At 47.0% G+C, this 15,504-nt stretch overlaps 1 protein-coding gene across 4 annotated transcripts in view; it reads left to right on the forward strand.

Annotated features, from left to right (window-relative positions):
- Positions 1-15,504, forward strand: part of ACAD9 (acyl-CoA dehydrogenase family member 9) — a 64,420-nt gene that overhangs the window by 23,641 nt on the left and 25,275 nt on the right. For all 4 annotated transcript variants that reach the window (XR_009505971.1, XR_009505972.1, XM_059940486.1 and 1 more), the window contains exons 3-8: positions 7,071-7,172; positions 10,751-10,857; positions 11,574-11,674; positions 12,399-12,477; positions 13,420-13,594; positions 14,136-14,209. Coding sequence is in view for 2 of the 4 variants with exons in the window: in XM_059940486.1 (XP_059796469.1) it covers positions 7,071-7,172; positions 10,751-10,857; positions 11,574-11,674; positions 12,399-12,477; positions 13,420-13,594; positions 14,136-14,209 (638 nt within the window). In the remaining 2 variants the exon portion in view is untranslated. The remainder of the gene's footprint in view (positions 1-7,070; positions 7,173-10,750; positions 10,858-11,573; positions 11,675-12,398; positions 12,478-13,419; positions 13,595-14,135; positions 14,210-15,504) is intronic.

Raw genomic sequence — 15,504 nt, forward strand, 5'->3', positions numbered from 1 at the left:
CAGTGTATAGGCCTTGGACAATTTTTTTTTTTTTTTTTTTTGGCTGCACTGGGTCTTTGTTGCTGTGTGCAGCCTTTCTCTAGTTGCGGCGAGCAGGTGCTACTCTTCGTTGCAGTGCGTAGGCTTCTCGTTGTGGTGGTTTCACTTGTTGCAGAGCACAGGCTTCAGTAGTTGCCGCCTGCCGGCTCAGTAGTTGCGGCATGCAGGCCCCAGAACACGTGGGCTTCAGTAGTTGCAGCACGTGGACTTCAGTAGTTGTGGCACGTGGGCTGTAGAGCACAGGCTCAGTAGTTGTGGCGCACAGGCTTAGTTGCTCTGCGGCATGTGGGATCTTCCCGGACCAGGGATCAAACCCGTGCCCCCTGCATTGGCAGGCGGATTCTTAACCACTGTGCCACCAGGGAAGTCCCAACCTTGGACAAATTTTGACAAAAGTTTCTGATGGTTTCTCAACTTATCCTTAATGTTTTTTTGATGGTTTGTAAAATGTATCTGTAAGTATTTAAAGTTCTTTGACATTATCGTAAATGGTATTTTTGAAAATTCCAATTTCTGATTGTTCATTGTTTGTATATAGAAATACAGTTGATTTTTTACACATTATTTTTACAGTGGTATGGAAGTTCACTTTTTTCTGTTTATACTTGTTTCTATTTCTGAAATTTTTCTTCATAATCTATATTTTATTTCATTAATAAAAGAAATTCACACTCATTTAAAGGAGATTTAGGAACTATAAACAAGGTAAAAGAAAAATGTCACCCATTGTGTCATAGTTTTTGTTGAAAATCAATTTTAGTTGAACTTCAGCAGATGTGGGTGTTTTCGTGGGGATTTCTTAATTCAACCTCAGGGTTATTCCCATTAAATTTAATATGTATGTAATATGATAACATTTCATTGATGACATTATTTGCTTTAAAAAACTTTAGTTTGAGATAATTGTAGATTCACATGCAGTTGTAAGAAATAATTCAGAGATCAGTTATACCCTTCACCCAATCAGTTTCCCCCAATGCATAGCTTTATGGAATGCGTCTTGCATAACTACAGAACGTTATCACAACAAGGAAATTGACATCAACCTTATTCAGATTTTGCCAGTTGTACGTTTACTGATTGTGTGTGTATGTACTTATGTAATTTTGTCATATATATAGATTCATGAGACAAGCACCACAATCATGATACAGAACAGTTACATCACAAGAATCCCTCATGCGTTCCTTTTATAGACATAGCCACTTCTTGCCCTCTCCTCCCCAGCTTCTGGAAACCACTCGTCTGTTCTCCATTTTTATAATTTTGTTATTTCAAAAATGTTGTATTAATCGACCCATACAGTATATAAACTTTGGGATTGGCCTTTTTTACTCAGCATAATTCTCCTGTAAGTTGCCATGTATCAGTGGTTTGTTCTTTTTTATTGTTCAGTTAGTTTTTCTGGAAACCACTAGCCTGTTCTCCATTTTTATAATTTTGTTATTTCAAAAATGTTGTATTAATGGACCCATACAGTATATAAACTTTGGGATTGGCCTTTTTTACTCAGCATAATTCTCCTGTAAGTTGCCATGTATCAGTGGTTTGTTCTTTTTTATTGTTCGGTTAGTTTTCTATGTTATGGGTTAACACAATTTGTTGACTATTCTGACGTTGAACTACATCTTGGTTGTTTCCAGTTTTGAGGCTCTTACGAATAAAACTTCTGTGTACGTTTGTGTACAAGCTTTGTGTGAACATGTTTTCTTTTCTCTGGGATAAATGCCCAGGAGTGCAGTTGTTGGGTCCTGAGGTAGTTCTGTGTTTAATTATTTTCAAAGTGTTGGCTGTACCATTTTACGTTCTCAATAGCAGTGTATGTGATCCAGTTTCTGTGCCTTTTTTGCCAGGATTTGGTGTTGTCACTGGTTTTGTTTTAAAAAAAACTTTAAAAAATTTTGGCCATTCTGATAGATGTGGAGTGTTATCTCATTGTGGTTTTAATTTGCATTTCCCTGATGCCCGATGATGTTGAACATTTTTTCATGGGTTTAGTTGTTCCCTGAATGTAGCCTCTTCAGTGAGTACGGTTGGTTTTTGTATATTGACCTTGTATTCTGCAGCCTTCTTAAGCTCATCTGTTAACTCTTGCAACTTTTTTGGTCTATCCCAGAGGGTTTAGTACATAGACAGTCACGTGGTTGGTGATGAGGGCAGTTTCATGTCTTCCTTTCCAGCCTGGCTTCCCTTTCTTTTCTTTGTTTAATTCAATGGCTAACATCTCTAGTATGTTGAATAGGAGTGGTCAGAGCCAACTTCCTTGCCTTGTGCCTGATTTTAGGGAGAAAACATTGTCTTTTACCATTAAGTATGAGTTAGCTGTACATTTTTTTGGAGTGCCCTGTACCAGGTTAAGGAAGTTTCCCTTTATTTCTAGTTTGTCGCGTTTTCATCATAAATTGTATCAAATTGTGTCCAGTGTTTTTTTCTGCATCTATGGAGATGATTATGTTTTTTTATTGTTTATTCTGTTGACCTAGTAAATTACTTTGACTGGGTTTTGAACACTGAATGACACTTACATTCCCAGGATAGTTCCCCTTGGTTGTGATATATTATCCTTTTTTGTATTGTTGGATTCACTCTGGAGGATGTTAAGGGGACGTGACAGCTAAATACAGTTGGGATCCTGGATTGGATCCCAGGAAAGAAATAGGGCATTAATGGACAAACTGGTGAAATTCAAATTAATTCTGTAACTTAGTAATATTGTATGAATGTCCATTTCTTAATTTTGATAGTTTCCCCATGGTTCTATTAGCTTCTGTTAGGAGAAGCTGGATGAAGAGTATACGGGAACCCTATACTATTTTTGTGACTTTTCTTTAAATCTAAAATTATGTGAAAATAAAAGTTTAAAATAAAAATGAAAAAGTGATTTCTTATGGGCAGCTTAGTTGAATATTGTTTTTTTAATCCAATTTGACAGTCTTTTTTCCTTTTTTATTTTTTTAATAAATTTAATTATTTTATTTTTTAATTTTTGGCTACGTTGGGTCTTTGTTGCTGGGTGCGGGTTTTCTCTAGTTGCGGTGAGCAGGGGCTACTCTTCGTTGTGGTATGCGGGCTTCTCATTGCGGTGGCTTCTCTTGTTGCGGAGCATGGGCTTTAGGCGCATGCACTTCAGTAGTTGTGGCTCGTGGGCTCAGTAGTTGTGGCTCGTGGGCTCTAGAGCGCAGGCTCAGTAGTTGTAGCACATGGGTTTCATTGCTCCACGGCATGTGGGATATTCCCGGACCAGGGCTCGAACCCGTGTCCCCTGCATTGGCAGGCGGATTCTTAACCACTGTGCTATCAGGGAAGCCCTCCTTTTTTAAATTTATTTTTTGTTGAGGTAATGTTGGTTTGTAACATTGTATGTTTCCTGTGTACAACACTATATTCCTATTTCTGTGTTTATTACGCCATACCACCAAAACTTCAGTTTCCATCTGTCACCATACACTTGATCTCCTTTACCCATTTCACCCTCCCCCATTCTGTGCCTTTTAATTGGTTTTTGATATATGATTATTTTAATGTGGTTATTGATATATATATCGCTGGGTTTAATGTTATCATCTAGCTGTTTGTCCCATATTTTCTTTGATCTTTTTCCCTCTTTTCCTGCTTTTTTTGGATTAGTGGAGTATTTTTTATGATTCCATTTTATCTTTTTTGTTGGTTTATTAGTTATGCCTGTTTTGTTTTATAAGTGGTTGCTTTAGAATTTATAGTATGTAAACATATACTATGTCTAATCAAAATCTGCTTTCAGCTAATATTATACCACTTCATGTATGGTGTAAGAACCTTACATATCTGCTTTCCCAGCCCATGTTCTGTTTCATACATGTTATTTCTACATTCTTTATAAACCCTACAATACTTTATTTCCTTCCTTCCTTCCTTCCTTTCTTTCTTTCTTTCTTTCTGTCATAAAATGTACATGGAATAAAATTTACCATTTTATTTATTGACTTCCTCTTGGTACCATCATTCTTCTGTGGGAAGGACTTCTTTTCACGTTTCTTGTGGTGCAGCTTTGCAGGGGTGAGTATCTACAGCATTTATGTACCTGGAAAGTCTGTTTCATCAGAAAAGAGTTCTGTGTTGACAACATTTTTCTTTTAGCAGTCTCTTCTGATTTAACATTGTTTCTGATGAGTCGTCTGCTACCATATTATCTTTGTTTTTTTTCATGTGTGTTTCTTCGTATCTGGCTGCTTTTAAGTAGTTTTAGAGAAACTGATACTAGTGTAGTTTTCTTCACATTTTTCTCAGGGTTCTTTGAACTTCTTGGATCTGTGTGTTCATAGTGTTTATCAACTTTGGTAAATGTTGGTCATTATTTCTTTAAACATTGTTTTATCACCAACCATACCACATTCCCACACTCCTTCCTCCCTGCTCTCCTTTGGAGATTTTATATATATATAAAGCATACACATCTATAAAAAAGATATAGATATATAAAGATATAGATATATATATTTGCTTGAGGTTGTCCCACAACTCACTGATGCTCTGTTGTTGTTTTCTTGTCTTTTTTATTTTGTATAGCTTTTATTATTATGTCTCATGTTCACTAATCTTCTTTTCCCCGGTATTTGGTCTACTGTTAATCTGATCCAGTGTTTTTCATCTTAAACATTGTTTCATCTCTGGAAATTTGATTTGTGTCTTTTTATTTTTCCATGTCTGTCCTTAATATGCTCATATTTTGTTCTACATTTTTGAGCATTTGGAATTTGGTTATAATAACTTTTTAAAATAAATTTATTTATTTATTTATTTTTGGCTGTGTTGAGTCTTTGTTGCTGCGCGCGGGCTTTCCCTAGTTGCGGCGAGCGGGGACTACACTTTGTTGCAGTGCGTGGGCTTCTCGTTGTGGTGGCTTCTCTTGCTGTGGAGCACAGGCTCTAGGCGCGCGGGCTTCAGTAGTTGTGACATGCAGGCTCAGTAGTTGTGGCGCACAGGCTTAGTTGCTCCGTGGCATGTGGGATCTTCCCAGACCAGGGCTCTAACCCGTGTCCCCTGCATTGGCAGGTGGATTCTCAACCACTGTGCCACCAGGGAAGCGCCTTTAATAACTCATGTAATACCCTTGTCCACTGTCATCTTTGTTATTTCTAGGTCATGTTCAGTTGATTGATTTTTCTTCTTATTATCACTCATATTTTCCTGCTTCTTCGTGTGCCTGGTAGTTTTCTATTGGATGCCAGTCATTGTGTATTTTACATTATTGGTGCTGGGTGTGTGTGTGTGTGTGTGTGTGTGTGTGTGTGTAGTATGGTCTTAAGCTTTGTTCCAGGGCACAATTAAGTTACTTGGAATAGTTTGATCCATTCGAGACTTGCTTTTAAGTGTTGTTAGGAGGAGCAGAGAAGCCTGTAGGGCAGTGTTTTTCAACTTTTTTTACTGCTCTCTCTTCCCCCACAGCCTTTTTAGACATCTTTTTACCCTAATCATATCCCTCTGTGAAATTTTAATGCCACAACTATATTATTATCTGTTTATGTATTATACGTGTTGCTGTGCTTTATACATAAAAAAAAATTTTTTTTGCTCCCCTTCCTCCAGAACCGTTTTCACCCCCTTGGGGGTGATGTTGCCCTGTTGAGAATGCGTGGTCTCGGGCTGATTCTTTGCTACTAGTAACACATGACTCTTCCTCCTTGTATCTAATACCCTGTATTCTAAGGCAGCGAGATAAATCCAGTCCCTGTATCTCCATCTTGCAGGAAGGAAGTCTTCCCAGATCCTGGCAGTTTCTTCAGAGTTGAACATACCCTACCATACAGCCCAGCAACTGTGCTCCAAAGTGAAATGAAAACATGCAGTTGCACCAAAACTTGAATATGAATGTTCACAGGATCTTTATTTCTAAGAGCCAAAAACTAGGAACCAACCAAATGTCCTTCAAGGGGTGAATAGATGAACAATTTTATACCCATACAGTAGGTACTGAACAATAAAAAGGAATGAAGTATTTATACCTGCAACAATATGGATGAATTTCAAAATCATTAGGCCAAATTAGGCCAGATCAAAAAAAATGCCTTGTGATTCCATTTATATAAAAACTCAAAAATGCAAACCAATCTATAGCCGAAAAGATTAGTGGTTGCTTGGAGATGGAGGTGGAGGGAAGGATTGATCACAGAGGGACATGAGGAAATTTCGGTGGAAAAGGAAATGCTTTTGTTGATTGTGGGAATGGTTTCATGGGTGAACAGATGTCAGAACTCAAAAAATTATTCTAAATATGTGCAGTTTATTGTGTGCCAATTATATATGTCAATAAAATTGTAAAAGTAAAAAATGAAGGGTTTGGACTCCATTTGGGGAACCTGTATTTCTCATTAGTGACCCATATGTATAAAAATTTATAAGCGTGATTATGGTGGTTTTTATGATTTATAATAGTGATGAAGTTTAATTTGTTGGCAGTTGATGAAAGCACTTTTACTTGATTCATATAAAAGTGTGCAGTTGCACACCTAACGCAGTGATGGTTGAGTTTTGCTGTGATGATTGTGTGTGTTGGTGGTAAACAGACTGACCTGTTCTCAAGAACCTGTGGACTCTGGGGAAAGGGTGTGGTTCTGAACACTGGTGGAGCTGGGTCCAGAAGCTGCCTGGAGTCTGGCTACGTAGCCAAACGTTTTAGGGCAGTGCTGGCAGTTGCGTGTTTATTGTCTAATTTTCTAGAAGGTACAGGTGATAAAACAAAAGTTCAAGTTTAGTAATAAATGCCTGCAGAAAAGTTTAGGTCTCATAAGTGTATAGTTTCTGCAGTTTTATGCAATGAATACACCCAGATCAAGAAACAGAACATTACCTGGTAGTGGTAATTTTCTGAAATGCAATTCTTGCTGGGCGAATGAGGTAAAATTGAACACATGCTGAATGACCATGGCTAGACAATTTCCAGTTCTGAAGTTTCTGACACTGGGATTGTATAACATAAAACAATTGTTCTGTTTACTTCTGTTTGTGTAAACACAGGTTATATTTTGTTTAATCAAAATATTTCCTCTTGGCAGTGGACTCTCAAAAAATCGACCGGGAGGGAAAAATCCCAAATGAAACTTTAGAGAAACTGAAGAGCCTGGGGCTTTTTGGGATGCAAGTCCCAGAAGAATACGGTAAGTAAAGGAAACCACCACCCAACCAGTTTGGCTTTTTTTTTTTTTTTTTTAATCTATTTATTTATTTATTTATTTATTCTTAAAGGAATTCCTTTATCTTTATTATTTATTTATTTATTTATTTATTTATTTATTTTTGGCTGTGTTGGGTCTTCGTTTATGTGCAAGGGCTTTCTCTAGTTGCAGCAAGTGGGGGCCACTCTCCATCGTGGTGCGCGGGCCTCTCACTATCGCGGCCTCTCTTGTTGCAGAGCACAGGCTCCAGACGCGCAGGCTCAGTAGTTGTGGCTCACGGGCCTAGTTGCTCCATGGCATGTGGGATCTTCCCAGACCAGGGCTCGAACCCGTGTCCCCTGCATTGGCAGGCAGATTCTCAACCACTGCGCCACCAGGGAAGCCCACCAGTTTGGCTTTTAAGAAAACCCTCTGTATTTGTCCAAAAAAGGGTTCTGTTCCAGAAAGGTGGCCTTTGAAAATGCATGAAGTCCAAGGTCAGGCTGTAAAACCTCCCTTTGTGGGTTAAATCCAGGGTGGCTGGCTGGTGAGTGTGCGGCCTAAGACGCTTTTCAGCAGGACGAGCTATCCAGTTCTGTGCCTTCCTCCTCGGAGGTGGGGAGGGACCCTGCAGGATGTCTGTGCTCTCTGGGTCCCTTGGGTTGGGGAGGAGGGGTGGGTATCATCTCCGGCCAGCTCGGGCCGGTGCAGCGTGGTCTCCACTGTGGAGCCCTGTGGTGTCTCTGGCAGAGGAGCTGCCGCAGGCCCGCAAGTGCTTTTGTGTGTAGGGAAGGCCACGCGGTGCGCGCCCAGGGGCCAGGGCCCAGCGGCCAAAGGGGTGGGCGCATGGCTGTGGGGCGCGGGCCGCCTCGGGGCTGGGGCTCTGGCCTCGGGAGCCTTCGAGCAGGCCCGTTGTCCTCTGGGCCGTGCCCGTTGCTGTTGGAGGTTTACAGTGAGAGGCCCTGCCTTCCCCCCAGGATCCCCGCCCGGTGGCTGTGCCCTGTTAGACTGAGCCCGTCGTGCAGCTTGTGTGTCTCCTGCCTGATCTAGGGGTGGTCCTCTCAGTTCTGTGGGAGTAAGGGGACAGGCGCGGAGTGTGTGAGGGAGGAGCAGGGACACAACAGAACCCCTCGCGAGCGCTGGCACGGACGCACGTCCCTGTATTTTCACTCTCGGGATCTTTGGACGAAGACGTGTGGCCTTGACCCTGCACCCCCTGCTCTCTGAGCCCTCCCGCCGAGCCCAGGCTGAGGCGGCTTCCGGCCTCATCAGCACAGGGTCAGGGGTTTGGACCCGAGAGCAGTAGGTGGTGTGTGACATCCGAGCACGTTCTCCCAGCCAGGCCGTGGGTTAGGCCTGCACGGCGGGGCCCGGACGCGGGAGCGGTCCTTGACGTTCTGCCTCCGCCAGGTTTATCTGCGGGGCTGAAGGAGCCCTGCGCCCCCGCACACGCCACCCCACAGCCGAGGTGGGGGGCCCTCGCTGCCTGTGCGGAAAGTCCCACTGGGACCTAGCCTGCGGCTGCTCCAGTCTGAGACAGAATGTGAACATTTACAACAAACGAGTTTGATGCCTCATTTTCTTAATTTAGAGGCATATTTTAATCAGGTTAAATCTTCGTTTATATGTGTGTCTGTTACAGTGTATTAAGCTGTTAAAGGATGTCTCCTCCTTGTCATCCTGTGAAATCCCTCTCACTGCATTTCCAAATGTAGGAAAGAAGTTAGAGTCTGTGCAGAAAACATGAGCTAATTGCTGCTCCCCCTGGTGGCGGGATGCCACACAGGCCTCTGGGGGAAGCTACACCTGCAGCCTCTGGGGACCGGGACTGAGCTCTCCCCAGACCTCGAGGCCAGGCCCCGGGGAACTGTCTGCCGGAAGGTGGGGGCCACGTCGAATGTTAGAATAGAGACCAGGTGGGGCTGAGCCACAGAGCGGTGGTTGGTGTCATGAGCCGAGAAAAATACGTGCTTGGAGAAAACACATAGCAGAGGAAAGCTGGCAGACAGAGCCAGGCTGGTGATAGTATCTGTTTCCCCTTCAGAATCGTTAAGAAACTACTTCTTGACTGATGAGAAGCAGCAGTTAAGTTTTCCTCCAGACAGTTTTCCTGTGAAATTGGAATATGTCTTTTTGCATCTCTCTGTGTCTTATGCCAGCACGTGTGTGTGTGTGTGTGGGGGGGGGGGGTGTGTGTGTGTGTGTCTGTATGTGATTGCACAAATCCATCCCTTATTCCTGTTTTATGTCCCCTTCTTGGGTGTGAAAATGCTCTTTTCTTTCATGAGATAACAGTGGTCACATGTGGGACTATTTCATTGTCTTTCCTTTTTTTAAATCCTTCCTGGGGAAATTAAGGCGACAGCAACCTTATGTTCATGCCCAAAACATTTTCGGGAATTGTTCCCAGGCCTGGAGTGTTCTGAAGGCTGGTTGGAAACCGCCATCCTGGAAAAGAGGCCTTCCACCGGCAGCCTGGTTTCCGCCCCCAGTTCCCTGGGTCCCCCCGGGTCTTTGCTGCCCCTCAGCCCCTTGCCCGTCAAGCAGTCTCCACCCACCTGTCATCTGTCCCCATTGATTGTCCTCCCCCCATGATTTTTCTGATACTTTCATGGGGAAAAAAATGACAGTTTTTTTTTTTTTTAACAAGCAACACTGACTTCAGTATGTGAAACAAGTAGGAGCACGAGCGTTTTGACTGAAAGCGGCATGGTGATGGGTGCCACAGGGCCCTGGCCTTCCCTGGGTCCCCGCTGAGCGCACGGGACGCTGCGCACGCCTGCAGAGACTCGGCCCTCCCCTGTGTGGAAGGCGCCCCCTGCAGTTGGGCCGCGCCTGACCTTAGGCCTCGGGTAGTCATTTGTCAGGTGCACACGAGGCCGCCCCACCACCGCCGGAAGTTGAAGATAAAATGCGGAATACCCCAGTTCAGCGGAGTCTGCGTTTTTAGTGTTTTCTCTTTTTGCTCCTAGAACACTGACTCCTTCCGAGGGTGACTTACCCCCCCCCAACCCCGGGTGGGCATTTGGCAACATCTAGAGACATTTATGTTGTCAGAACTGTGGAGGAGGGGGAACTACTGGCATCTAGTGGGCAGAGGTCAAGAATGCCACCCCACATCCTACAGCACACGGGGCGCCCCTGCGGCAGAAGGACCCAGCCCCGGATGCCAGAATCCCAGGCGGAGAGACCTTTCCTGGAGGCCGCGAGATACTGGGGGTGGGATGCAGAATGGGGTTCACGTCTGTGAAGCCCAAGATCTGTGATAAGGAGGTATTCACAGCATTTCAAGTAGCTTTATGTATGTTTAGGTGTTTATATATTTTTGTATTAAGTATTACATTTTTATATTAAAATATACACCTGTATATGCTTATATGCCTAGAAGAATTCTGAAAGGATGTACACAAAAATGCTCTTTCTGAGTGATAAGTTTATGGGTAATTTCTGTTTCCTTTGTACCGTTCTGTGTTGTGATTTTTAAAAAATGGTGAGCTGGTTTTACTTTATAAAGCCACTTGCCTTTTCTGGGAGGAATTTGGGGCTGGAGCGTAAGTGAAGCTGGCCTGTTTCTGCCCTAGGTGGCCTGGGCCTCTCCAACACCATGTACGCGCGGCTGGGGGAGATCATCAGCCTGGATAGCTCCATCGCCGTGACGCTGGCAGCACACCAGGCCATCGGCCTCAAGGTCAGGGGTCGGGGTTTCCGCGGCGGCGAGGGGGCGGCCGGCTCAGCGTCTCGGAGGAAGGCCCGCTGTCCTGCAGCCTCGCTGTACCGTGCTCAGTGCCCTTCGGTGGCCCTGTCCTTCCTTTTGAAACCTCCCCCTGCCCCATCGCCTCTGACCCATCCTTCCAGGCCCAGGTCAGATGCCACTGCCTCCACGGAGCCTGCCTTCACCACAGGCTGGAGGTGACCGCACCTCTTGATTGGCTCCCTCGGGCCTGAGCGTGCTCCCCCTGCTGTTGGCACCGGTCCTCCTCCTCCGCTGGGCTTGGCGTCTTTCAGGGCAGGGCCAGGGGCCCACAGCTCATTCCTTGGGCGGTTCTTGCTCAGCATAGAAACCGAGGGGGCCGAGTGCACAGCAGGCTTGGCGCCCGGGCGTGGCGCTGCCCAAGCACCAGCTGTGGCTCCAGCCACCCGGCCCCGGCCACCCTGCCGGGAAGTGGAGGAGCTGCCGGAAAGACTGAGGCCCTCCCTGGAGCTGTGCCCGGCCACCCTGGCCTGTGCGCCTGGGGGTCTCCCTGGCAGCCCAGCTCCCCAGACCCCCCAACAGCTCCCCATTTTTTACTGCGGCTGCCAGCTCTTGCGTGAAGGAAGCATGTTCCAGAAGGGGCCGCGTTCTGCAAGCACGCTTCACGCACTTCTCTCTTGCCGCCGCTGAAAGCAGCCCATGTGTGTTGCCAGGGCATCATCTTGGCCGGCAGCGAGGAACAGAAGGCCAGGTACCTGCCCAGGCTGGCGTCCGGGGAGCACGTGGCCGCCTTCTGCCTGACGGAGCCCGCCAGGTCAGCCCTGCGCGCCACTCACGGCTTCAGGGTCCAGGGGCTCTTACTGAAGCTGGGCGGCTGCTTCTGCCCTCCCTGAAGACTTCCCGCGAGTCCAGTCCACAGCTTTTCTCACCCATTCACTTCATGCTCTCTTATCTTTACCTTCCTTCTCTTTCCTGGTGACCTTTACAAGTGAGATAACATGGCTGACAGCACCTGTCATTTTTTTTGTGCTTTGCAACCTCCTTATATACAGTAATGCATTCAGGCTTCACAGCGACTTTTAGAGTATGAAGGGCGGGTGGTATTGTCCCCACTTTACAGACTGTGAACTGAGGTTCAGTGAGATGGGGTGATGAGCCCCGAGTCTCACAGCTGCCGTGATGGCAAGTCCATTATCCAGCCCCTTTCCGTCCTGCTTCCCCCACCTGGGGACCTGGGTCCCCTGCACTCACCTTGCAGGAGCTTAGAGCCTGTGTGAGCCGGCATTTCTGTGTTTAGACCTCGCAACGTTGTCACTGCCGCCTTTTCTCCCGATGTGACAGCAGGGTTGGCCAAATCCACCTCGCCACCTGCGTTCATAGATGAAGTTTTACTGGAACATGCTCATCTGTCTACAGATTGTCTGTGGCCGCAAAGCTGAATATATCTATTAGCTGGCCCTTTGTTTTCCGGGGGGCCTGAAAACCGCTCTTCTCTGTCTCCAGCGTTACCCCTCAACCGCATGTTTCTGTCCCCGCAGTGGGAGCGATGCCGCCTCCATCCGGACCAGGGCCACGTTAAGTGAAGATAAGAAACACTACGTCCTCAACGGCTCCAAGGTACAGCTGCGTGGCCTCCGTGGCCGTCCTGACCTTCACCACCACGCACTGACCACTTCCCATGCTCCAGGGCTCATAAAGGGCAGGCACATCACCCCTTAACTGTCATCCTCGGGTGATGCGCCTCCTTTTTTGGAAGAAGAAACGGTGGCTCAGAGAGGTTACGTGACCCGCCACCATACCGTCCGCTTAGTGGCAGGATGGGAACCAAGGTGCCCTGGCTCCTGAGCCTGCAGGCCTCTGTAGTGCTGCCCACCTCCCTGAGCTGCTCTCGTGTGGCCGTTCTTTTAACTTTTTATTACACGGAATTTGAAACACAAAAGTTTAGTGTCGTGAACGTCCACCCCCGTCTCCCGGTTTCAGTGCTGCTTCCTCCGTCACACTGCAGTTCTGGATGGCAGCCGTGACAAGCTCAGTGCATCTCTGCAGGACGGGCCTGAGAAAGTCACGGCGTACACTTAAACCTTGATCACTTCTTACTATCTGCTTAACGTTCAGACTTCCCTGATTGTCTCATACTTTTTTTTACAAACAAGTTGCTTGAATTAAGATCCACGTAAGTTCTATATGGAGCAGTTTGTTGAGAAGTCTGTTCCCCCTCTCCCTACCCGTCCCCTCCCTCCCCTCCTCCCTTGCTCCCCTCCTTCCCCTCCCTTCCCTCTCTTCCTCCTCCCCCCTCCCCTCCCCTCCCCCCTCCCCCTTTCCCTCACTCCTTTCTGCCTCCCTCCCACCCCCGGCTGTTCCATGCGGAGTCGGAGCTGCTTGACACACACACAGACACACGTGCAGGGCCACCTGTGTCTCCTGGGGAAATCCGTGCTCTGGGGGTGCTGGGTTGAGCCCATCCTGGCCTGAGCTGTGATGGGCAGCTGGTGCTGGGGGTGGCCAGTTTGTAGTAGTTTGGTTTTCTCTGGAGCCCTTTTGCTTTCTTTCTTTCCTCAGGTCTGGATCACCAATGGAGGACTGGCCAGTGTTTTTACTGTGTTTGCAAAGACAGAGGTTGTTGATTCTAATGGCTCAGTAAAGGACAAGGTCACAGCGTTCATAGTAGAGAGAGACTTTGGTGGAGTCACCAGCGGGAAACCTGAGGATAAGTTAGGAATCCGAGGCTCCAACAGTGAGTGGCACGTGCATGCATGTGTGTGTATGAGAGAGAGAGACAAGGTGAGATTTTATCTTGTTAAAAAGATATCAAACATCAAGATAACATGAGACCTAAGTAGTTTTGTTTCCACCCGAGCATTTGGCAAAATCTCTCCGCACATCGGGCAGTGATGACTTCAAGGTGAGGTTGTCGCCACCTCGTGGCGCTCAGCCTTGGAGGGAGGTGGTGCTGGGGGGTCCTGGGTCAGTGTTGCAGTACAGCAGACCCCCATCTTTCCAGCCTGGGACTCCTCCTTCCTCCCTTCTCCCTCCTCCCCACCCAGGCCTGGTTGACACTCAGTTCACTCGAGGCTGGTGTCCTGTAAGTGGCCCTCGGCCCACCTGGAGCTGCCCTGCCGTCCTCACGAGGCTCAGCCTCTTGGGTCCCTTAGCTCGGACTGTGGAGGGTCTGAATGAATGAGCGAGTGAGTGAATGAACCACGTCCCCTGAGTGGAGGTCGGGGATAGAGCGCTTCGTCCCCCTCAGCTGAGGTCCTGGATGTCGTGTGTTCCAGCCTGCGAGGTCCACTTTGAGAACACCAGGGTGCCCGTGGGAAACATCCTCGGAGAAGTTGGAGGCGGCTTTAAGGTGTGTTGCCCTGCGTGTGCTGACCTTTGTTGCAGTCTCGTGTGCGTTGGCCCAGCTTCCCGTTACCTCCCTGCTGGCAGTGCACTGGGCTGGGCTGGGCTGGCCGGGCGGCCATGCAAGGCTCTCTGCAGGGAGGTCAGCAGAGCGGAGAGAAGTCAGCCCTGGGAGGCAGGGGTGCAGCAGCGCTCGGTCTCACCCTCCCTCACGTAGGGGTAAGAGTCCTCCCCCAGCCAGTGGAGAGAGCAGCCCAGTGGTCCTGCGAAGCTCAGGATGTACAGCCCTGGGTCCCGAGTGCTTACCCTGATTTTTTTTTCTTAGAGTAAGAGTATTTTTTTTAATAACAGGTAATTCACATGACAAAATTTACCATTTTCAAATGAATGCTTTGTTGGTTTTTAGTATATTGACTGTGCTTGTGCAACCATCTCCATGGTCTAATTCTAGAGCGTTGCCATCACCCCAGCAAGACAGGCCATACTTTCTCATTTCCCCTCTCCCAGCCCTCGGCCGTCGCTGTTTTACTTTCTGCTTCTGTGGATCTGCCTGTTTTGTTTGTTTGTTTGTTTATAAATTTATTTTATTTTTGTTTTTGGCTGCATTGGGTCTTTGTTGCTGTGTGCAGGCTTTTTCTCGTTGCGGCGAGCGGGGGCTACTCTTCGTTGTGGTGCACGGGCTTCTCATTGCCGTGGCTTCTCTTGTTGAGGAGCACAGGCTCTAGGCGTGCGGGCTTCAGTAGTTGTGGCACGTGGGTTCAGTAGTTGTGGCTTGCGGGCTGTAGAGCACAGGCTCAGTAGTTGTGGCACACGGGCTTCGTTGCTTCACTGTATGTGGGATCTTCCCGGACCAGGGCTTGAACTCGTGTCCCCTGCATTGGCAGGCGGATTCGTAACCACTGTGCCACCAGGGAAGCCCCATCTGCCTATTTTGAATGTTTCATTTAGATGGAATCCATGTGTGGTCCTACTTCTATGGCTTCTTTCACGCTGCATAATGTTTTCAAGGTTTATCCAAGTCTAGCAGGTGTCACTCCTTCTTATAGCTGAGTAACGTTCCATCGTGTGCAGGGACCACGTTTTGTCCATCTGTCATCAGCTGATGGACATTTGGGTTGTTTCAATTTTTGGCCATTTGAATAATGCTGCTGTGAACACTCATGTGCACATTTTTGTGTGAATGCTGTTTTCCATTCCTTTGGGTGCACACCTGGAAGAAATGGAGGGTCAAATGGTGACTGTATGTTTAGCTTTTTGAGGAACCGCCAAACTCTTTTCCACAAGAGCTGCACTGTTTCACAT

This window comes from Balaenoptera ricei, chromosome 11 (assembly GCF_028023285.1).
Source record: "Balaenoptera ricei isolate mBalRic1 chromosome 11, mBalRic1.hap2, whole genome shotgun sequence".
NCBI classification, from domain to species: Eukaryota; Metazoa; Chordata; class Mammalia; order Artiodactyla; family Balaenopteridae; genus Balaenoptera; species Balaenoptera ricei.